This window comes from Malus sylvestris, chromosome 15, assembly GCF_916048215.2.
Source record: "Malus sylvestris chromosome 15, drMalSylv7.2, whole genome shotgun sequence".
Taxonomy (NCBI): domain Eukaryota; kingdom Viridiplantae; phylum Streptophyta; class Magnoliopsida; order Rosales; family Rosaceae; genus Malus; species Malus sylvestris.
This window is the reverse complement of record NC_062274.1, coordinates 6,208,879-6,232,175: the sequence shown is the minus strand read 5'-3', so window position 1 is coordinate 6,232,175 and position 23,297 is coordinate 6,208,879. Positions and strand designations below refer to the sequence as shown.

General features: G+C 38.1%; 4 protein-coding genes across 10 annotated transcripts; 2 read left to right on the top strand and 2 right to left on the bottom strand.

Annotated features, from left to right (window-relative positions):
* Positions 1 to 110: 110 nt before the first annotated feature.
* LOC126601349 (RNA polymerase sigma factor sigC) lies at positions 111 to 3,951 on the bottom strand. Of its 6 annotated transcripts, none has more exons than XR_007615719.1 (8): positions 3,733 to 3,951; positions 3,067 to 3,224; positions 2,400 to 2,954; positions 2,075 to 2,305; positions 1,728 to 1,868; positions 1,441 to 1,641; positions 644 to 1,133; positions 111 to 421 (listed from the first exon to the last, which is right to left on the bottom strand). XR_007615719.1 is itself a non-coding variant. In XM_050268041.1 (8 exons), the coding sequence occupies exons 1-8, from the start codon at positions 3,833 to 3,835 to the stop codon at positions 852 to 854; spliced, it is 1,560 nt and encodes a 519-aa protein (XP_050123998.1). In that variant the 5' UTR covers positions 3,836 to 3,951; the 3' UTR covers positions 436 to 851. The 6 variants fall into 6 exon arrangements, 5 of the variants coding, with proteins under 5 accessions (XP_050123998.1, XP_050123997.1, XP_050124001.1 ...); XM_050268041.1 differs by lacking the exon at positions 111 to 421 and having other exon boundaries at positions 436 to 1,133; positions 2,400 to 2,503; positions 2,615 to 2,954; XM_050268040.1 differs by lacking the exon at positions 111 to 421 and having other exon boundaries at positions 436 to 1,133.
* Positions 3,952 to 4,907: 956 nt separating this feature from the next.
* On the top strand, positions 4,908 to 8,945 carry LOC126605877 (putative lipase C4A8.10). The gene is made up of 10 exons (XM_050273322.1): positions 4,908 to 5,451; positions 5,674 to 5,741; positions 5,872 to 5,942; positions 6,104 to 6,373; positions 6,792 to 6,952; positions 7,063 to 7,118; positions 7,334 to 7,386; positions 7,458 to 7,587; positions 8,044 to 8,141; positions 8,359 to 8,945. Exons 1-10 carry the CDS (start codon positions 5,138 to 5,140, stop codon positions 8,428 to 8,430), a joined length of 1,293 nt encoding a protein of 430 aa, XP_050129279.1. The 5' UTR covers positions 4,908 to 5,137; the 3' UTR covers positions 8,431 to 8,945.
* A 4,138-nt stretch (positions 8,946 to 13,083) lies between these two features.
* LOC126601344 (EPIDERMAL PATTERNING FACTOR-like protein 2) lies at positions 13,084 to 14,262 on the top strand. The gene is made up of 2 exons (XM_050268033.1): positions 13,084 to 13,683; positions 13,827 to 14,262. The coding sequence occupies exons 1-2, from the start codon at positions 13,575 to 13,577 to the stop codon at positions 14,153 to 14,155; spliced, it is 438 nt and encodes a 145-aa protein (XP_050123990.1). The 5' UTR covers positions 13,084 to 13,574; the 3' UTR covers positions 14,156 to 14,262.
* Positions 14,263 to 16,922: 2,660 nt separating this feature from the next.
* LOC126601341 (uncharacterized) lies at positions 16,923 to 22,742 on the bottom strand. Of its 2 annotated transcripts, none has more exons than XM_050268029.1 (7): positions 22,377 to 22,742; positions 21,522 to 21,886; positions 21,192 to 21,377; positions 20,960 to 21,061; positions 20,799 to 20,873; positions 20,580 to 20,696; positions 16,923 to 18,401 (listed from the first exon to the last, which is right to left on the bottom strand). In XM_050268029.1, exons 1-7 carry the CDS (start codon positions 22,603 to 22,605, stop codon positions 17,145 to 17,147), a joined length of 2,331 nt encoding a protein of 776 aa, XP_050123986.1. In that variant the 5' UTR covers positions 22,606 to 22,742; the 3' UTR covers positions 16,923 to 17,144. The 2 variants fall into 2 exon arrangements, with proteins under 2 accessions (XP_050123986.1, XP_050123987.1); XM_050268030.1 differs by having other exon boundaries at positions 20,802 to 20,873.
* Between the last annotated feature and the right edge of the window lie 555 nt (positions 22,743 to 23,297).

Here is a 23,297-nt window from a genome sequence, read left to right as displayed (position 1 = left end):
GGACCGCATCTAAAGTCTCCCATTCAAAAAAGAGAGAAGAGTGGCATCTCCTAAAGCGAGCGGTGTAGAGAAAATATCAAAGAGGGAAAAGTGACATCTCTAAGGATGGGTTTTGCAAGAAAAATATCTTAATGAGTCATACTATTATACAACAATGTACAATGGGCAGCCCGTTAAATTCTGTCATACGCATTTAAGTTATTTGAAAACCTGATTTTCTGCGCGTTTAAGCACTGTTTTCATGTTTAAGTGACAGAAAACCGGTCATGGGAGTTGAAGGTATGAGGTGAACAAGTCCAAGCTTTCTGGTTTCTATGGCACACAACATCCTTATCCAAGAAATCAAGCTACTTTGTAATCACGGCCTTCAAATGGCTACGTAAGCCTCATTGCGTGGAGGGTGAGACAAAACACAAAAGATCTGGAGGGAGAAGATGCACACAAATGTCAATTTAGCATTCAGCAAGCAAGCCTGATTCACGGAGTTTAACCGCATGAATCGTGTATAAACAGTAGTTCATATCATTTATATGTACCGGAGACAAATATGCAAGAAGCAGCATACTCCCACCTCTAAACTATACAATCGCACCAACGAAAATGAAAGAATGATAAGCATACAATACAACATTACGATCCTTACATGAGAGAACCGAAAAATTCCCACGGTAGAGTTGAGCTGAAATTTTGGCGGGGAACAAACCGAAGGTCACCCATGATTCTGCGTATCCTTTAATCTTTATCAGAAAGAAGCGATGGTTGTCAGTGTATGATGACTAATTCTCCCGGCCTACTACTTCTGATAGAGAAGCTCAGAATGACTTGCTCTTTTTCGTATTACTCTGAATCTACTAGTTTTTCAAGTAATGGCTTAAACTTCTGTGTGTTTCATCGTCCCTTAGCTTCGTGAGAGCTTTCTTTTCTATCTTCCGTATCCATTCCTTGCTCACATCGAAAAGCTTTCCAATCTCCTCAAGTGAATTGGGGTCGTAGTTGTTTAACCCATATCGCAGCACCAACACTTGCCTCTCCTTCGAGTTCAAGCATTTCAGCAGATCATGGATGTCTTTTTTCATGTGCTGTCTTGTGACAGTTTCTTCAGGGCTCTTTATTGATGCGTCCGGCGTACATTCCTGAATCATTAACACAGAACAGGTTTTATAGTTACAAAATAACCCCACTGCTTTCAACAATTTATTGCAGGTCTACAGGATTTTGCATATTTTACAAGGTTAGCTTCCCAAACTATAGAAGCTTCGGTCGCTGACATGTAAAGAATAAGATAACTGAAGTGTACAAACTACAACATGAGTCTAACGACAATGATCTTCATTTCGCTCTTTCAGTTACTATTCGCCCAACTAAGCCTTAGAAAGAAAGAAATATGAGTTTAAAATGGGAATGAAAGAGAGAGATGGAGAAGATTAGTTGGATCATTACCATAAAAGTCCCAGGAGAGTTGTCCCACATCTTGTCATCTACCGAACCCACAACTCTCAGACATGTGCTAGCTGATCTGATTCTCACCAACGAAAGACCTGTAATCTTTGCAATTTCATCATCATCTGGGTATCTCATGTGTCTGTTGTAAGTGGCTTTGCGAGCTTTCTGTATCTGATTTATTGCCTTGCTTAGCGTGAACTAAAACAAAAACAACTCGAGGAGTAAACACCATCACTCACCGAGACGATATTGTATTGAGTTTTTCAAAGAAGGGAGGAACATACAGGAATTTGGATTTCCCTAGCATGCCGTGCCACCAATCTTGACATTGATTTCTTTATCCAGTATCGGACATAGGTTGAGAATCGGTAACCCCTCGAGTGATCATACCTTTCTGCACCTTGCAGGAGACCCTGGTTTCCAGCCTGTGAAATAGGGATAACTCAAGAGATAGACTAATAAAATGAGAGTAAATAAGCGTAGTAGTAAGAGTGTCAAGAAAAAAAATTTGAATTTATGCGCTGAGTTTTGACATCTGATGAAAAGTGGTTTTCAGTGATCAACAACGAACTGTCTCGAACATAATCACATGTAAATTATATCACAAAAAGTTTACTTAGATTTCACAAACCTGCAGTAAATCATCCATGGCTACTCCTAGCCCTCTATAGCTTCTAGCAAGGTATAGAACTAAGGAACGAGTGCTCCTTATAAGCTCATCCTGGCAGTACCAACCAAAATGCAATTTCTGTAACAGCACCTTCTCGTGAACTCCCGCTGCTTCCGCCCAACAACTTAAGGTACCTACGGTGCCAGTTTCCTTTTCCAAAGTTGCTTTAATTCTCTCCAAATTGGCAATCACCTGTTATGAAACAAAAGTATAGCTGGTAAATACATCCTTCAAGGAGAGGAAGCAAAGTTTCGTTTTAATCTATATATTTGAAGACAAGTCCAACCTTAACCCCGGTTGACATTTCTGCCTCATTTTTAGCAATTTTAAGTCTACTCTTTCGATACTTTGATGCTCTTTTCGCCGATGAAACAATAGGATGATTGAAACCTTCCAAAGTTGATTTAGGAGGCAATGAGTCAGAAGAAACTCTGGCATTATCTAATGCTCTTTTTCTTGATCTTTTTTCTTCCTTTTTCCCAGAACGTACAATAACCTTACCTCTGTTGTTATCTACCTTCTTATCTATCTTATGCTCTTCAATCGGTACAGTAGGTATGTCAGACAAATAAAAAAAGCTTGAGGATGTAAGAGTTCTCGACAAACAGGCATCGAATAACTGTAGAGCTCCAAGCCTTCCTAATTGCAGAAGTATCTCTTTTTCCAACTTTAACACATCTGAATTAGCAAAAGTCTCCTCCAGAGCATCAAGATTTTTCAGTAACAAATTAAAATGAGCTGCACTGCAAGATTCTAAGGTGGTAACGGATCTAAAGTTTCCGTCTGCAACAGGCATCTGGTTATTCCCAGTCGTGTTGGACGAACTACTCCTAAAGCTTGTCTGAGAGGCAAAAAGTCATGATAAGATTTTCATCTACTGAAACAAAGAAAACGTTGTGTGAATAAAAATTGTGAAGCTTTTAAGCAACAATTCAATAAAGACAAACATTCACCTGTTCCATTTCTGAGACGCCATCCTCTAAGATCTGCGGCGAAGCAGATGAAAAAGAGCACACTTTCAGAGTATCTTTACCGGAAATCTCGCCTTCCTCAGAGATAATGGACAGGAATGACAGCCTTGCCGAGTTGAAAGAGCCCTCCCTGCCTCTAACTGTATCATCATTTTATATCGAATATCATAAATATAAAAAAAATTGACAGCAAATATCAATGTGCATTACTTATGGCAGATGGAACTTCAACATCGCAAGGATTGAATTTTTTAATTTTTAATTTTTTGTTGACAATGCGTTATTCTAAATTACTCTACTTTATGGGGAGGATTTGAACTTGGGTGCAACGGAACGGGCACACTACCCTAGCCAACTAGCCTAACCCCGTCTGCCATTGATTGAAAACTTCAAGTCCCAATTCTTAAACATGCATTTTGATCATCTCAAAAATTCACTTTGGCAGCATGATTCTTTCAGGGTTTTACTTAACAACATACTTCAACGTGTATCAGATTACAAAAAGCATATGCAATTATGCAATGCAGGATAGTAGTTCAAACAAAAACCCAACCCAAAGATGAAAGTCAAAAGCAAAAGAAACATTCTTTTCTCCGAAGCAGAAGCAGGAAATCAGCTGGGGAAAAAAGCCAATCAAAACAAACTCACCAGAAGTAAAAGAGAGCTTGGAAGGAGAAGCAGCAGCTTGACAGTGAGAGTGATGAAGTGGAAAGCCAGACTTGAGGACGTTGAGCCTAAAACCAAAACCCATTGTCCTTCAGCACCGAAAGAGGCAGCGGAGCAATTGAGTCCATACAAAAAATCTTCATGGAGTTTTGTTTCGACGACAAGTTTCAAATTCCCCAACCTCCACCACCGATTCTTCATCTCCTTAAACGTTTGGGTGAACTCTGTTTTTTTTCACCTGTTTGTTTCTTTGGGCTTCCTCGAAAGCCCGGGAACTTGTGAGACCCGTGGCCCTAATTAAGGAAAATGGTTGGTATTATTTATAATACCAATTTCAAGTCAAAACCATCAATCCCATTTTATTTTTCATCTAATTAATCAAAATGAAATATAACGGACAAACAACGTATCTGTACGGCTACACACATAAAATCGAGACAATACATATACCATCACTCTCACTCGTGGAAAAATGGCACATCCGACGAATTTATACAAAAATTAATTTTAAATAAGAGATACTCTCATGTAATCGGTGACGTCACATGACAAACATTTAAAAGAATTGGTAACGTTATTAAAATTATACATAAACAGAGTCTCTCTCTCTCGAAGGTACAAACCAAAGCACCATGATTTATGTCCTATCGTTAAGCGAGCAAAAAAATTGTTTTTATTCAGTTTTTATTGCATAATTAATCTAAAATCTTTCTAAAGAATCATGGCAATTGGCCATTAAGATGCAAGAAAGCGAAGGGTTAAAACTTTTTGGTCACAGTGTTTATACTTAAAATTTGTTATGACAATTGGTAGCACTTCAAAAATCTCATTTTACACTTCTCATAAATGTTTTTTTTTTCTAATTATAAAAGATTTATATTGCAAAATGAGATTTTTGAAATGCTAATAATAATTTATTTTTTAATTTAATCAATTTAATTACTGTGTTTACAAAGTTTGCAATATTAGTCACTTTAGTAAATTTTTATTAAAATGTGTTAAAATATTTGTTTATCAGTAAAAATTAATAATATTAAAGATATTTATCTAAAAATAACTCTAAAACCAAAACAAAAATAGATAAAATAATACAAAATAAATATGGTAATTTTTTCAAAAAATATAACACGTGCAGGAGAATTCACTGTCAAACTGTCAAAGTCGCTAGCTTCCCACCAGAGCCGAAGCTTCTCGTTAACCACCAACCCCGTCAGCAATGGCAGCTCCAGTTCGCGGTGCGAACCCATACCATCTACCCGAGGTCAAAGTCACGAATCGATAGCGAAAGATCGCAAAAACCCACATTTCATATTGCGATTCCCCAGCGTATGCAACTGCTGAATGTTCAAACCTCTCATTGACCGAAGATTCTGCGGATTTGCAGAGCATGGCGGCAACGGAGGTGGAGATCGGGGGCGATGGGGTCGTACTGAAAGAGGAGCCGTCAGGCGTGATCAAACACAGAGGCGGCAAGAAAAACGCGGGGAAAAAGAAAAGGAGCAAAAGCAAGGGGACGATGACGACAAGCGGGAAAAAAGAAACGTTTTTTCACATGCCGAAGTTTCGGTGCTTCAGCTCGAAACCCGAAACGGATACGAAGGGGGGTTTCAAGGGGGGTGTCGATATGGAGGTGGAGGATGAAACGGGTGGAAAAAGGAGCCCGACCCATTTGATTATTTTGGTGAATGGTCTCATAGGCAGGTCAGTGGAAATTGTACTCTATTTTTTAAGTCTCTGTTTGGTTAATTTGAATGTGGGTTAGGCCAGTTGGCGAGGGCGGTGGGCCCGAGGCCTTGCACTCGAGTTCTCATCTCCGCTCTTGTGTATTAGAGTAGTTCAGAATATCGCTTGTATCGAAAGATTAAAAAAAAATGAATGTGGGTTAGTTGAGGGTTGAGCTGATTTTGTGCATTTTTGGTGCAGTGCTGAGAATTGGAAATATGCAGCAAAGCAGTTTCTGAAGAGATACCCAGAAGATGTTATTGCTCACTGTGAGTCCTTTTCTTGTAAAAGTTGCTTGCTTTAGCAATTATTTTCAAAGTAGTCCACTTGGTAACTCATGAAATTAGAGGGCAGTGCACCAATTAAATTTCCAAGTAATGAAATGAATTTGCAATGCAGGTAGTGAATGCAATCACTCAATGTTGACCTTTGATGGTGTTGATGTAATGGGAGAGAGATTAGCAGAAGAGGTGGGTTATTTCTTTTTTTGGATTTATTCAGTTGGAACCTACTTGTTTATCGTTTTCCATTTAAATTAGAATCATGGGTTTTGATTTCGTATTCGTTGGCTGGGTTCGTATATGAAAGCGTTGTTTGAGTTGATTGATATCATAATCGTTTTGATTTTCAGGTTATTTCTGTGATAAAACGTCACCCTAGTGTTCAGAAGATCTCGTTTGTTGGTCATTCGTTAGGCGGGCTTATTGCAAGGTATGCCATTGGAAGGCTTTATGAACGAGACATCACTGAAGAACTGTCTCAAGAAAATGGAGAATATAGGAGAAATGGAGTTGAGAATCCGTTGCTGGAACACAAAGTCAAAGGCAAAATTGCTGGACTGGAGCCTGTGAATTTTATAACGTCTGCCACTCCGCACCTTGGTTCCAGAGGGCATAATCAGGTGAATCAAGTTCGTTATGAACTCATAATCGTATGCTTATTAGAACATCCGTTTAGACATTAAAGTATTACTTTTTTGGTGCCATTTCAATGTAAAATCATGAGAGTTTGTTCTAGTTGAATAAAGAATCCGGCATTTATTCACACAAGTACTAACATAAGAGAATGAATAACGATTGGGGTTCCCCCGCCCAACTCCCACCCCTGCGAAAATTGTGTCATTTTTTCTAAACAACCAAGACTTTCGGGAGGGTGTAATTGATTGAATTGTCATATTCTAATCAATACATGAAAGTTTGAAGCTTTTTAATTAGATTTTATGAGGAGAGAATTAGTACAAGCGAATGTTTGCTTGATCTGCCTACAAGTTAGGTTCCATTTTCTATACTTCTTGATTATGTGTTGGTTTGATGTTTCAGGTTCCACTGTTTTGTGGCGTAAAACCCCTTGAAAAAGTAGCAGCTCGTGCTTCATGGTGTCTAGGTAGAAGTGGAAAACATCTGTTTTTAACTGATAAGAAGGATGGAAAACCTCCCCTTCTTCTTCAGATGGTCAATGATTCTGAAGATCTTAAATTCATGTGAGTCCTTACAGAGAATTACATCTTCTTCTTCTTTTGCGTAGTATATGGTCGGCTATTGTCGTTGATGATTCTAGAACTTGCCATCATATCTCTTCTTGTCTCTGCAGATCTGCACTGCAGTCTTTCAAGCGCCGTGTTACCTATGCAAATGTTCGTTTTGACTGTATCCTTTTCATATTTGTGTGTTTGTGTTACTTTTGTACTTTTATTATTTATTAATCTTCATTGTTGAAGCAGACATGTAGGATAAGATAATTTGGTGTTCTGGTCTTCGAATGTAAGTAAAAGTTTGAGTTAGTCGAACTTTGAATTTGACACTTACAAATATGTTTATTACTATGTCCATCTTTCATGCGAAGCACTTAACAACTGTTATAGCCCTTGTCGGATGGAGTACATCATCTCTACGGCGTAAGAACGAGCTGCCAAAGGTATTTCTGAAGCTACTCATGGGTGCTTTGTTTGTGTCTGGAGTTAATCTTAACATGAACTTTTCTATCAGCTTAAACATTTATCTAGAGAAGAAAACTATCCACATATTATAAATGTGGAGACAATTCAAAGTTCAAGTCCCCGAGAAGAATTACCGTTGGAAGCCATACCCAGTGGGCGCAAGAAAATTGACTTCGAAGGTTTGCTAGTTGTGTATCTTAATTAACTAAATACTTATTCCCAGTGGTTCATTGCTCTCCGAAGCTTATTCCAGCTTTAGTATGAAGGAATTTTTACTCAGAGTTCCATGACCCAACGGATTATATAGGAATCGAACATGCACTAGTTGTAGACAGATTGAAAGAAAACCGTTGGGAATTCTGAATTTTAATATTTGTGAGCCGATTCGTAGTTCTATGATAAATTGACGATAATAGTAGTGATTATAAAGTTGGAGGGAGAAAAAGTTTCTGTTGTGGGAGGCATCCAATATGCTGGTTTCGTTTTGAACAGAACTAGTTGGTATTTTCTATCTGTAGTTGTCACATTCATCTGATAACTTATTTTTATGATTCGACCCCATGATTGCCATATTATGAGCTCGTAATTCTTAGCTCCTTGGCATTTTATTCACTAACTTGACGACATGATTACAGAGGAAATGATCAGAAACTTGACCAAAATAAGCTGGGAACGGGTGGATGTGAACTTCAGAGGAAGTAAACAAAGATACCTTGCGCATGGTACCATTCAGGCAAGTCGATGTTTTTCCTTGAAATTCGTCGTGTTTAACAAAAAAATTCTTGTATTGTTGTTGGAAAGATTAATCAAATGCCTACAGAAATTAACCATTGTCCTTCTTTTTCTTATTCGTTTCACAATGCATGCTGTTCCATCCTCAAAGCTATGTAATTAAAGAAGCAGCTCGATGTGACATGCATTAAGGTTTTTATTGTGTTTTTGTGGGACAGGTGCAAAACGATTGTCTATACTCTGATGGGGCTGATGTGATCCAACACATGGTTGACAATTTTCTTGTGTGAAATGTGCCAATTTGTTATCAACTCAAACTCAAAGCCAGCGGAATTGCATGCCCTATGGCAACATTGGCTTCGGAAGAGAGAAGCGAAGGATCAAGATTCTGGGCCGTGCTTTGAGCGTGTGTTGTGAAGATTTCAAGCCATAGTATCTTTCTCAGACTTGGAATTGAAGCCTCGGTATCTGAAATGGACATCAACGGAGTATGCATAAAGGCGGCCAGAAGGGAGAGAGGCAATGTGAACTTCCTGAGGCAGGTAGTAAGATCTATGTGGATGTGACATTACGAGCTATCTTCTTGTATTAACATCATTCATAGAACTCAAGTGCTTCCGATTTATCAGAAATGAGAACAAATTAAGTGCTATGATGTCATCGGTTAGTGTTTAGTTGATGAGAAATGAGTACGAAGCTGTTCATACGTGCGTACACACTTAAGTATGTTGTAATTGAGAGAGAGATGAGATTTAGTTGGTCATTTTTTACATCAGTAAAAGTAGCCAGAATCAGTTTTTTGTTCTTCCTGCTAGGGTTGTCCAAATTAAGTATAGTAGTTTCGTTTCCATATGTTTGTTGCATGCGTGCACCGCACGTAGGAAATCCGAAATCCTACAGTTTAAATTAGAAATACATTGTTTTGGTTTAGGATTCTCCTAGTCAACTCTATAAGTTTGTTTCCTTTTCGGACAGGGAGTGTATATATATATATCTAAGGGACACTTTGGATGCGGTCCTTAGCTATCAATATTCTTTGATTGAAAACTTGTTAGTTTTTAGTTTTTTATTGAGGTCCCTGAAAATTCTATTGATAACACACATGATTGGATAAGACCCACTTACGCGTTTGGCTACGATTCGTGCACCAATGACTATAAAGTTTTGACAATTTTCAGTAACCAACGTTCTACTGGTCCTGCCGTGGACACCCCATTTGCCGTCCAGGTTTACTCCTTAGCCAGGTGATCCTGGAAGACTCTTAGTCCTTCTCCTCCTACTGTTTCTATTCCTGGTTCCGATCTTCTGCATATTTCTATGCCGCGATCTAAACTACAAAGAACTTGGCATTGTGTCGTTTGATATGGCCACTGAATCGTTCAGCCAGATCGAGTTACCGAAACCTTTGAGAAAAACAACAGACAGCCTTGTTCTTTCGGCACACGACGAGTCCCTCGCTTTGATCAAGATTTTCCAACGCCGTTACTCAAGATCAAGAGTAATTACTCATTGTTATCTTAAGTTATGGATGATGCAACATTATGGTGCGGTGAAATCGTGGACTGAATTATACAGCGTGACGGTCCCGAAGCGAGTCTCTACAGTCTACCATGTTGGTTTTATAAGTAACGGCGAACAAGTGTTCAAAAGCACAAGAAGATAGCAGACTTGTAATGGTGGATTTTAAGACCAAACAAGTTAGGTATTCTGGAGTTGGAGAGGGACGGAATTACGAGTCCATGGATTCTTTTGTGGAGAGCCTTGTGTTACTTGATCAATACAATGCTTGTTCTTACCAAGTAGCAGGAACAAGCAAACCAACAAGTCTGGTGGATTGTAGTTGGCACTTTCTTTTCACTTGTTAATAACATTCCTTCAGTTTGTGTTACGTTCCTTCAAATGTATGGATTTGGAATTATAAAGTGTTGATGATGAATACATATAACATGTTTCTTTTATCATATATGTTTCATGAATAATTCCTTGTAACCGAAAAGAAAAGGAAAAAGTACTCATTTTTTATAGTAAAAATAACAGTTTTGGAGGAACGTCACACAAAATTATTTCAAACTCAAATGGTAAGGCAGTTGACTATTATTGCACCCGATATTTAACAGTTGACAAATGATAGATTTTTTTATAGTTTGAGCTTTGAAGCGTTTTTCACTAAGATAAATAGTTGAAGAGAATTAAGTAGAATAATAGTAATTTTCTTTTGGACTGCAACGGATTAAACACCCCTTTCCAACTTGCTGTGATTAATAGTTCTACTGTGATCAACGGAAGGTATAAGATTAAAATTCTTGTAATGTCATTGAAAAGTTAACGTAATGCATGCGATCAACGTCTATGTTTGATGCAATTCAGAGATCTGAGATTTATTTGGAGTTTTAAACTAACTAGCTAGCCTGTAACATATATTCATAATAAATTCGAAGTATGCATGAGATAAGAGGAGAGTAAGAGTTTTTGTGCATACAGAGAACGAAAAATAACTTACACAAATCGGAATCACTGTTATTATCTGTGGCGTCGTACTGATGATATACAAATTATGCTATCAGGAGAAGTGAATCAATATGGTCACCCACTCAACACGCAAAGACTCTCAATTCTCAAATGCTTTTGGATTGTGGAAGCTGCCAATTTTCACTGGGCCGTAACTTTTTGAGCATTTGCCACAATTTCTTTTAGACTTGACCTGTGGCTAAAAGTTTATTACTATTCAATGTATTCTTGCATGTTATTGTTATGGAGAGATACAGAATGACTCTCTCAGTCTGTCACGGTTCTGTATGAAAGGGCTCTAACATATTAATTTTCTGAACTGAGGACCAACACAAACTGTAGGTGAGGCCTCATTGTTTTGGATATACATATTAATGGCTCGTTTATGTAACAGTAATCAAAATAAGAGGAATTAGATTAAGGAGAAATTGAATTAAAAAGGAGTTGAAACAAGGAGGACTCATATTAAATAAATTTGTACACAGTCACTGTTTAATGTGTCAAATTATATTAATGAATGGGTAATGCTATGGAGACTAAATTTTGTAAACAAAATTTGCAAACCAAATGATGAGTCACCAATAAAAATATGAACACGTTTACCAACGTTTAAGTAATAATCCGGTCATTAACTTCCTTGTCATTTAATTTACAAAATTTTGTTTATAAATTTAGTCGCCCCATTACTCTTAATGGACGGATCGAGAATTTTAAAATAATGGGTTGTGAAACCAAGCATGCGTGCATGCAAGTTATGCTTTGAAAACAAATATCGTGCACGGTTAAACAATATCTTTATTAATACTACACATTTTTCACCTTCTGCACACTTCTATTATTTTTTAACCTTAATTCTCCTTTCATTTGTTCAAATTCAGTAGGTAAAAAAAGATAGAAGTGTGCATGAAGTGAAATAATCAATGTGCGAAAAACATATTTCTCAAATCGTTGTTGTATAACATATAAAGTATCCTATTTAATTAAGCACTTAAACACACTATATTGTAATTGAGATCAACACTCGAAACCATCAAACCACTCAAACCAAACCAAACTACTTAGCTTGATTTTCTCCAACTAATTGCTCCGGATGAACCAAAACACATCACTTAGCGGTTAACTGATTTGGCTACGACTATAGTAAAATAGAATCAAACCAGACCCGGTCTAATCTTACCATGAACCCCATCATAATCATATGAGTTGAATACATGCATCATAATCATATGTGGTGAAAACGTGGAAATGCAAAATATGCATTGATTGATAGTCACGAAAGATGACAGCTTTTGAAGGTGTTTTACTTTTACGGATCCCCCAGTTCTTGTCAAAATTTAAGGGTCCGATCCGGATCAGTGTTTTCCAACTCCAGCACGTGTCCCTCAGATTTTTGGCTTAAAAGCAAGCAACCGTCTGATTTGACGACGCAGGCTTCTTTTCCATACACGGCTGCTTGGGAACTTATGAATAACTAACTAATCTCATTGCGCACGAGGTACAAATCGAATCCCAATCCAACGGCATAGATTCGATCAAGGAAGAGTGTTGTCAGAATTTGATGGAAATAAACTTGCCTAAGCAATTTTTTGGGTGTCCCCAAAATCCATCTTCCTCTATGCACACCCATGAATAGTAGCTTTCTGGGGATATCCATGAACAGTATCTTTCTGGGGATATCCATGAATATTATCTTACTGGGGATTTCCATGGAATCCGACGTCCATGCATGTACTGTTTTGAAGAAATAAGAAACAAACAAAGCACTCTTGCACGTTAAAATGGAGCACCCCAGATCCTCCCAATCCCTAAAACAAACAAAAAAAATGTGCTATATTGCACTAGTAGTCCTCGTATGTTACTTAGATTTTCGATTTCGTCTTTGTTAGTTTCTTTTCTTGCATTTCCATCCTTATAAATTCATCCGCTATAGATGTTAGTCAAACGAGGCAAGGTTCATTCCAAATTGAGTTTTTTAGGGGTGGGCAAAAGACCTTTGCAATGATAAATTGGAAAGAATAAACCCGTGTTTGAAAGAGTCAACTTTGATTCAAAAGTTGAATTGAAACAGTTTGGACCAGTGTGATTCTTAATTATTGCTTTAAAATGGCTAAGATCCAAAACTGAATGGAACCAGTCGAACCAAAGTAGAATAGTTTAGGTTCGGATTAGTTTGGTTTCATGGACCGGTTCTACTTCGAAACAAATCGAACCCAACTGATAAGGAGCTTCAATTTAGTTCACGTTTTTTTTTTTTATAATCAAATTAGATTACGACAAGACAAGATGTGCACTAAACTGGATTAAACGATCACATTAGTTGAAGTGCCAACATAACAAAAGTACAAGGATGAAACTGCAAAAACAAGACTTACAGAGAAGAAAATGAAAACTCGAATAAATTACACATACACAGAGTATCTTTCATGTGGCTCTATCTTGTTGCTATTTGTACAGAACACAGGGCCTCCCACTCCGTGGTCCTCTTTTTTTCTTTTCTGCATGCAAAGCTCATAAAGTTTCTGTTTTGCTTTCGAATCATAATTCATAAATTGTACGAATTACCTGGTCTTTCGGAGGCCCATCACTCGAGGTCGCGGCTGAGGTCCTTCCCTTCTCGCTTTGATCTCACCGTTGTCCTCCTCTGCCCTCCACGTTCCCACCGTATACATATATACATATATATACATACATGTATAGATATATCTTCAGTCATCGTTCTGACTGATGGAGCTGGCATTCAATTTCTGAAACTTCTCTCTCTCTCTCTCTCTCTGCTTTTTCATATTTTAATTGTATCCCACTTGTCTCCTCCCATCAAGGTTTTTTACTTTTCACATTCTGAAACTTTCACACCCTGCAAAAATAAACTAATCTTGTTTCTGTCAAGCTTGTTCATATAATCATAATTACCATCGTCTTCTGAGAAATGGGCAGCTCTCAAAATTGCATCTTTTGCCACAGAAATAGAAATATTTGCATTTCCATCCTCCTGTTCCTGGTTTCGAGCTCGACCCATCTGATTTTCATGGCTGAAGGTCAGTAAATCCTATCCCTTTATTCAAATTTATGGGAAAAAAAATTAAGGAAAAAACCAATTTCTTCGAAACAAGAAGCAACTCACATTGGTTTTGTTTAATTTGTAAATTAATTTTTGGGTTTTTCACTTTTTGTTTCTCAGGTGGTAGACCAATTTCCAGCAAGCTAAGTGAGTTTGCTCCGGCAAGAGTTCTTCAGGAAAATAAAGCAGGGGTGGCGGTCAACGCTCGTCAAATAGGGTCAGTGCGGCCGAGCTGCGAGCGGAGGTGCAGCGTTTGCGGGCGTTGCGTGGCGGTTCAAGTTCCAGTTACTCCTCAAGTTGATAAAATCAGAAGCCATGGAAGCAGCTCCTCTGTTTCTTTTTCCAGAACTGCCCCAAAGAATGTAGCCTACTCCAGAGGAGATGACATTACAAATTATAAGCCAATGAGCTGGAAATGCAAGTGTGGGAATTTGCTCTTCAATCCTTGAATTTTTTCATGAATTTTTCCATTATTAATGTTTTTTTTTTTAAAATTTTTCTTGTATTTTGGTATTTTTGGTATGAATGTGGTCTGTGCAGCAGTAACAGTTGTTTATTTTTGCCCTTTTTGCATAGCTGACATTTTTTAGTTCTGAATTTCAGAAGAAAATATATTTTAAATTCAACCATGTTTTTCCTAACCCTGTTTCTTGGAATTTAAGGCATTATCGAATGATGTAATAACTAAGAGAGCATTTTTGCTCACCACCCTATTAATTATTGTTAGATGAGTTTGAATTTCGAGATTCGTGTAGTGGATAAACACAAATCTCAAAATTTAAACTTATCTAACAATGATAAATAGGATGGTGAACATACACTACATTAAATAGTGGTGAACAAAAATACTATCTAATAACTAATACCTACTGACTTCATCATTTTTGTTATTAACATTATCTTATGAATGCCATAAGGCAATTTTATTACAGTGCTCCAAGGTATCGAATATTTTAAGATTTGTAGTTATTGAATTCTTGATTGAAGATACAATACGCACAATTTAGCGGTTACAAACCTTAAGAGTATAAAATACTTTGGAACATCATTTTTGAACACCATAAAATCTTCCTATCGTAAGAAGAAAAATAATAGAAAATTAGAAATAGGGATACGGGGAAACCATCACTTGAGAACTTCCCTCAAACTACACGACCTTAAGCCATAATTTAATCTATCGCTTAGTATCACGGTCTAATAGTATTTCTCTCATCTTATAAGTAAACGATCTTACGTTCGAATCTCAAGTATGACAAATTCGCAACCAATTTATTCCTTCATTCCTTTAATATAACTATATTATTTTATTAAATCATAGAGAAATGCTAAGAATACTCTCAAAGTGCACCTCACAGTTTAGCATTAACTCGCGTGCCAATATTATAAAATATAATATTGTGTAAAAAATATGAGGTGGTAAAGAATTCTACTTTTAAGTGAGTTTATTTAGTATTTCTCTAAATCATAATTAAGCCTGAAACTCCAAGAAAAGTTATAACTTTGTTGTGACTATAAAAGCAAAAAAATTGAAAGCAGTAAGCTGAAATAAAAATACTAAAATATATGAAAGAATATCCTCCTTTTCTTGGTAAGCGATATACAAAATGAATACAAATAAGGAAACTTTAACGTAAAACTACCGGTACTGGTTATTTTAATGAAAAACCACATTTTTACACTAAAAAGTCAATTATGATATTATTCATTTTACCCTTTATTTTGTCATTAACTTTAAAACTCAATATTTTCAAGTCATTTTCATTAGTTTTCCTTAAAAATAATGGTACATCACAAGATAAAGTCATGGATTTTTATTTACAATTTAATTTAATTTTAGGGTTTCAGATAGTTTTGTGAAGAGAAAACTGTAGCAATAGTTTCTCAACTCTAAACCCTTAACTCATCAAAAAGTGCAGCTATAGTAATTTTCGTTAACTCTATCATAATTCCATTAAAATGAGTTATGTTAGAAGCTTCATTGCTACAATTGGATTAAAGTTGAAGGACCATTGCATCAATTGGGTTAAAGTTGAGGGATCATTTATCCAATTGGGTTAAAGTTGAGAGACTATTGCTACAATTTTTCTCATTTGGTTTTCCATATTTGTCCCTCGATTCAGCCTCATGCATTTTGACAGAAGTTTTAACAGAGTTGAAGAGATGACCATAGCTGCACGTTTTGAAAAATTAAGGGACTAATGGTTATACATTTTTAGTTGAAGGACTATTATTTTAATTGAGTAAAAATTGAGGGATTATTTCTACCATTTTTCTTTTTGTGGAATAGAATATGGGAGGGAGGGAAGGAGGGAACGAGGGAAGGAATGTGAAATTGGAATTGGATGGAGGCAACTGGCACGTGACGACATGGAGTAAGATAATAAATGAGTTGGAAGAAGATGGTGAGGTGTCAGTCTCGACACAGGATTCAGGCCACCACTTCTGTAACTTCTGTTGCGTATCCTACAAGATACTCTCTTTTCCCTTCACCGTCTTTTCTCTTTGCATTTGCTTGCAACGCAAATGACTCTCTCCTCAATGAGAGAGAGAGAGAAAGAGAGAGAGGGAGCTGCCTGAAAGCCTCTGCCATTTGTTAGACAGTCAACAGTCACACAGCCCACCACCACCCCCACCTCCACCTCGAATCTATAAACGTTAAACCCTACCTACGCCTTTTTTCTAATTTTCTTTTCTTTTTAACCACCATCCTATTTATTTTCTTTTCCTTTTTACAAGTTCCGTAAAAATTGTCGTGGCACAAGTATTTTGTTATTGTGGCGCGAAATATTCTTCAACCGTAACATCTTGCACTAAACAAAATGTGTAAATGTTTTCTACATCTGGCATCGTACCGTTCACAAAAAAAACTTCAATGATGGTGTTCCAATACCATGCAAGTTACCCTCCAAACTTATGGTGATTACGTATGCTGTGTTAATCATAAATAAAAAGTGGAATTAATTCTTTAGGTTTGCTTTTTTTACAAGCACTTTTAATTTCTTCGACCAAGCGCTATCAAAGGCGTTCAGCCAGTTTGAAATTGTTTATGGAATGACTCAAACTGATTCCTGACCACTAAAAACGCTTTTGATGGTATAGAAATGCATTTTGAAGAAACACCTACAAAGTACTTCTTCAAAAAGCACTTGAATTTGTAGATAAAATATCAACATGCTTACAATAAAAGCATTTCGAGCAAAAGGACTCGTGAAAAAATAATGAAAAAGAAATTCACATACAGGGACGATTTTCGTTCTCATTCCTCGTTAAGGTTCACAATTTAATAAAGCATTAGCGCTGCATTACATCAATAGAAACACAGTAAGCGCAAAAGTTCGGCGATCCAGTCTGATTAGGCCTAACTACGACTGGGAAAAGGAGTCTGGCATCAAACAACAACATGAAATTATGACAAAAGAAACAAGATTAGTCTAATATTCAACGAGGTGCAGCAGCATACATTTGGCTCGAGTCGTACTGGGGATAACCAGGCTGAGGAGACACCGTCTTCCCATAACCAGCTGATGCAGCTGGTGGTGCAGCTCCATAACCGGCGGACTGGGGGATTGACTGATCATAATTTTGTTGAGCTGCCGATTGAGTATAACCTGGCTGCGCAGCCGCTGGTGCACCATATGATGCTGCAGGGGCAGCTCCATATCCAGGGTCTTGAGACCCCTGGTACCCGTAACCTGCTGCATTTGGAGCAGCCTGCTCAGCGTAACCTTGTTGAGAAGATGGGTATTGTGCGTACCCTGCAGTAGGAGCTGCCTGTCCATAGCCGCCAGCTGCCTGCTGTGCACCAGGCTGGCCATAGCTAACAGGTTGCCCGCCTTGTTGTGGATAACCTGAGCCAGAAGCGGGTGGTGGCTGACTGTACCCATCAGCAGCTGGTGCAGAACCATATGCAGGATACGTCTGCTGAGCAGGTCCACTGGATGCATATGGATATGACTGTTGAGCTAGAACATTCGGACCATATGAGTGAGGTGGTGCAGAACCCTGATAAACTGCATCTCCTGGTTGATTAGCCCTAGGAGGGCCATAAGACTGAGGAGTTGGAGCTTGTGATGGCATGCCGTATGGTGGTGGCTTGCTGTAATGCTGCTGTGGACCATAACCTGGATGAGCTCCAGTTTGTGGATATTGCTGGGAAGGTGCATATCCTGCATAAGGGTGCTGCGTTGGAGCATGATTATCATATTTTGGTTCTTCGTATCCATGCCCATAGTTATGCTGAGGAGGTGCAGCCTGGGAATAAGGTGCCGGATGACCATAATCTGGACCATGTGGCTGCCCATAATTGTAATTTGCTTGGGACGGTGCACCCATTGCAGGGTTAGGAGATGGGCCAGGAGCATGAGAAGGAACGGGAGCAGAATGTTGGGCAGATACTGGGGCATCAGCTACTTGTCCACCATAGTAATTATAACCACCACCATGTGGCATGCTAGAAGGTGGCCTTTGCTCCCAACCAGAACCATAGCCACTTCTTGGACCCATATGTTGAGGATAACCCCCATAAGCAGGAGGGTACTGAGGATTATGGGATGGATAAGGTCCTCGTTGCGGATAATCATACGAAGATGGCTGAGGTAGATGAGGCCCTCGCGGAGCCCATTGGGAACCACCTGGTCCATGGGGGCGATAACCCTGATGATTAAAACCACTGGAGAGAGCTGATGGCCTCACAGTCTATTCAAATCAAATCACAAAATGCATTAATTAGTACATATAAACAACAAATCTACAATTAATTAAGAAAATAAATACAGAAGTTGCTCTTCTAGCCACATCTCGCGTTCTTTAAACTTGAGGGGCTCCTGTGCATTGTCTTGACTGAATGCAATGAATGGATACAAGGAACAAGGGCTACTATAGCAAGAGATACAATGTGAAATTGCCATTAACAAACCATACCAGAAAATAATGTCTGAGACTACACATAGCAGAGAACTGTTCCCTAAATGGATACAAACTACTTTAAAGGGTTGCTAAAATAAATAGTAGGCCATCAAACTCGTAGAAAGTATGTTCAACAAAACGTATACTCAGCGTATTTCTATATTTATCCGGCTATCACAGTCCCTGTCTTATCAAACAAACAAAAAATATATATGTTGACATGCTAAGAATCAAACTCATGTCCAGGTGCCTCGGCAAAGTCATCCATGTATCATTTCCCAGTCAAAAAGTAAACTACTCGCCGTACTCGGATACAACACAAAGTTGATATCTAATGCAACAGTCACAAATCTGGTTTTCTATGCTTGAGTTAACCCTATAACAATCCTTCCAAACTCAAATAGCAGAGATAACCAAGTGCTGCTAAAATTCTCTCACTGCTTTAGAGTAATGACAGCCCTTTCTTTTTTTGTTCTCCCCAGTCAATATGCAGCAAAGAAAATTAGCTGATATTGATGACTCCAATTTTTAAGGCATCATCTAAAATGCAATGAAGAATGAATTTCTAGCAAAGCCACAACATTGAATTACAGGCACATCAGGCATTCAAAGTATCAAGCAAGAAACATCATGTTGATTTCAACTCTTTGAGAAGTATGTTAATTCTACTTGACGTATGTGTGCTACATGCTTCAGCATCAGATCAAGTTGATTCAAATAGGTAACAAGTAATAGACGTACGCTAATGTTTTATTATAGAATTGACCCTAGCCTAAGAAATGCCTATACCTTAATTGATGCATATCAGAAGACATGTACCACATGTTTGAGTGCATTAGCATAGGTCAAACGCTAACTCTTAGACTATGGGTTTCATACAGATTCTTTTTAAACATCAAGTCACCAGGAATATCAATTTTTTTCCAGGGACGTGTCATGCATAGAATACTGGAGGTGCTTATGTGCACTAAGGCTAATGCAATATAGTCTTGCTGAATTAGGATTTTCAACTTTCAGATCTCAAAGCAATCTTACCAACTATAAACATCCTGCAATCGCGAAATTAAATGCCTGATACCTTTCTTCGGTGGATGACAGTGAATAGTGGTTGTCTAGGCAATGCTGACCCCATGGAAAATGCAATAGCCAAATCTGCATTTTTAAAGCCAACCAATTCGAAATCGGCACCTTCAACACAAATAAATCATGGCAACCGGCATCTTTGATTGAATACATGATCTTCCTAACAGCAATTAAGTGACGTTGGCATGGTTCATTCATCAATATTGCAAACTCTTGGGGGCAAAAGGTCATGCTCTCATTCCCATGGAAAAATATGGTAATAATTCTTTCCTCAAATGGACCAAAAGTTGTCACAGGCATGCAAATATATTTCATTGGACATCTAATCATAACATAACCATAAAATTATGTTGCTCAATGTCAAAATATGCAGAATTTCTATTTAACCGGCCTTCTGAGAAAACTACTTGACAATTGAATAGGACATACAATACAAATATGTAATTGTACTTGTTTATCGGCGTCTTAAAAAACAATAGACAATAATCAAAACATCCAAATACCTCAGTTCATTTTTACTCAAGACATCTAAATAAGAACACTTGTCTATCTTAAATCTTGACGAGCATAGGATATGGTTGACGACATATCAACTAAGTGGGGACAACCATTAAGCCGGCACATGTCAAATAGAATTAAAAAAGAAATGCATCCAATCATTTGTAGCATAGAATATGACGTGTATGAGATCAGAAATAGGTATAAGAAACAAAACAACTCAACCAGCATACAGTGACAATGGTCCAATGAAGAAGAAACCACAGTAGCAACCACAATACCGTTCGCACAAAATATAATAACCACAAAAGTAACAACCTCTGTATAAGCAATCACAAATTAAAAACCCAAAAGAAAAATATTTCAAGGAGTAGGTCAAAAAATAACCTGATTCATAACTTCCTTTATCAATTCTCTTGCAACTTCAATCTGCTTCTTATCACCAGTAACTCGGACAGTCCTTTCTTTAGATTCATCCCCCTCCGGAAGATGTTGGGGTATCAACTAAATGACAGGAAAAAGGTCCGGCCAGTAAGGACACATTGCAGTCAGAAAAAAGTGCACCATTCTGTTCCCATGCATAAAGGCAAGGCATACAATATCAACTACCTGGATGCGTGCCCCTGATCGGGTCTGCAGACCTTTAATGGTCTCTCCACCTCTGCCAATTATCAAACCAACCTGGCAGAAGAAAAGTTCGGACTTTTATAAAGTATTATGGAATGCAAAGGCACATGCCATGTAAACATGGAAGCAAAGGCAATCACCTTCTCATTCGGAACTTGAATCTGAATTTGTTCTGCTGCTGCAACAGCCAGTGCAGTAGCAACGCCTCTAGCAACCAAAGAAGGAGAACCCCCTGCATCAGCCTGAAAAAAAAAAGAGCGTAAACCTTATTCAGCTTGAAAAAAAAAAAACTCCAGACTCCAACTGTGAAAACACAAACGACGAACAAAATTCTTGGAAAGCAGAACAAGAAAGTCAGCGAGAGCAAAAAACCTCGGCAATAACGGCATTTATCAGTTTCTCTGCTTTGCTTATATTATCCAAAGTTCCTATTATCTCCACTGGCCTGGTTGCAGAATATGGATCTGCATCGGAATCCCTTGTGATTTGAATCTTTGCTCCAGAATTGTATTGCAAGTACCGTATAGTATCCCCCGACTTGCCAATTAAAACCCCAACCTGCACATTTTTATACAATACTTTAGGCCACTTTTTTCTTTCCGACTAATATTTACAAATGAATTCCAAATAAGTCATAGGTGGAATTTGAACCAACTGGAGCTCAGAGCTCCCAGTTACATAATATGAATATAAGCAGCAGACCTTATTATTAGGAACCTCCATTTTGTGCGTCACAGTCTCACTCACAGAAGGCTGTTCTTGTTGCGCAGAGTAAGCATCACCTTGCTGAGGTTCCTCTGCATAGTGTGGTTGAGACTCCCCTTGAGAGGGTTCCTCAGCTTTTTCCGCCACAGAATTCTCAGCATGATTTTGGGTGTCACTCGGCTCACTATTCATGCCATTCTGTAGTTCATTAACTTCAGACTTTTGCTCGTCGGTCACTGCTTCGGTAACTTCCACAGACGCAGGTTGGGGGACCTCCAAGTCACCGCTATCTACACTTGGCTGATCCTCATTCTCCTTTTTGGGCTCATCTACCTTCTCCTCTTGGTGGCCATTCTCACTAGCTGTTATCATCAAGGAAGATGCCACATTAAAAAAAAGGGTACAAAAATCCTTTTTTTTTTTGGTGCAAACCAATCCTCAAGAACAATTACGACCTTGTTTGGACGTATTTTTAAAATGACTGAAAGCGCTTTTGGTGAAAATGTTTTTGGAAATAATCCTTAGTAAAAATACAAGTAAATCCTAAAAAAGCACTTTCTAACTGGTGCTTCTTGCAGAAAGTATTTGGAATCCATAAAATTTTCTCTAAAAGTGCATTCATCCATTTTAAAAGTACATCCAAACAAGCCCTAAATTACCTCATTTTACAAATTCTGACTATATTTTACCCAAAAAAGATTATAATCTAAAAAATAGCAAAAAAAAGAGACCTAATTACTAAATAAATAAATAAACAACGAATGTCAGCTAAAAACAAGAAGAACTCGCAACAAATTCACACCCAAAAGAGATGAGAAAAACCCTAGAATTCAAAATCAACAGCAAAATTACCTATTCCGTCGGGCTTGTCATCAAGGCGAGGCCTCTTCGCTTCTGATTCATCGGACGGCGATACATCGACTTCTTCGGTGCAATCAGGCTCTGCATTCGCGTCATCGGGACCGTTGGAGTCGAGCTCAACTATTTCCGGTGCTGCTTTAGGCTCCAAATCCTCGAGCTTGCGCTTGTGATCCGACGGCATAGGGCTCTCCGCGGCTACCACAACCTCCTCCTCCGCCATAAGGCACTTGATTAGTCCGGTTGGGTTTTGGCGAATCTAGGGTTTGGGATGAATGTGAGGGTTAGAGTTTTGAGTGGGTGGGAGCTATGGAGGGACTTGATCGGAGCGGATACGACTGTGTCTCTGAGTGTGATGAAAGGGTTTTAAGGCCTTATATAGAGTGGGGCCCTTAGATATTTTAACATTCAACCACCCAAAACAATTTTTAGGGTTAGGGTGTATTGGGCCTTTTGGGCCCTTTTCAATACTTTACCTATGGGCTGTTAGGCCCTCTTTATTTTACTGTTTGGTTCGGTCCGCTTTGCTCGTCATTAAAATTATATTCCTTATTGATATGGTAGTATGTATTTTGCATCATAACAAAGTGTATTGGTTTGTTTTCGGCTCAATTTATTTATTTTTTAATTTATTATTATTAAGGGGAAGGGGGAGATTCGAAACTGTTACAATAATTTAGAAAATAGAGGAATTTCGGTTCAATTTAATTAATTTTGTTATATTTGGAGGAAACATCGGAAGAGAGGCGATAAGAAGGTAATGAGACTCATGTTACCAGTTAGAGTATTGATGTATTAAAATTGGTTAGAGTTGTAAGTGAAAAAATCAAGAACCAAACGATTATGACTCAAATCGCTATTTAACCAGTTCAAACTCTCATTCCTAGTTTTACTTGGTTACTATGGCTCAAGAGA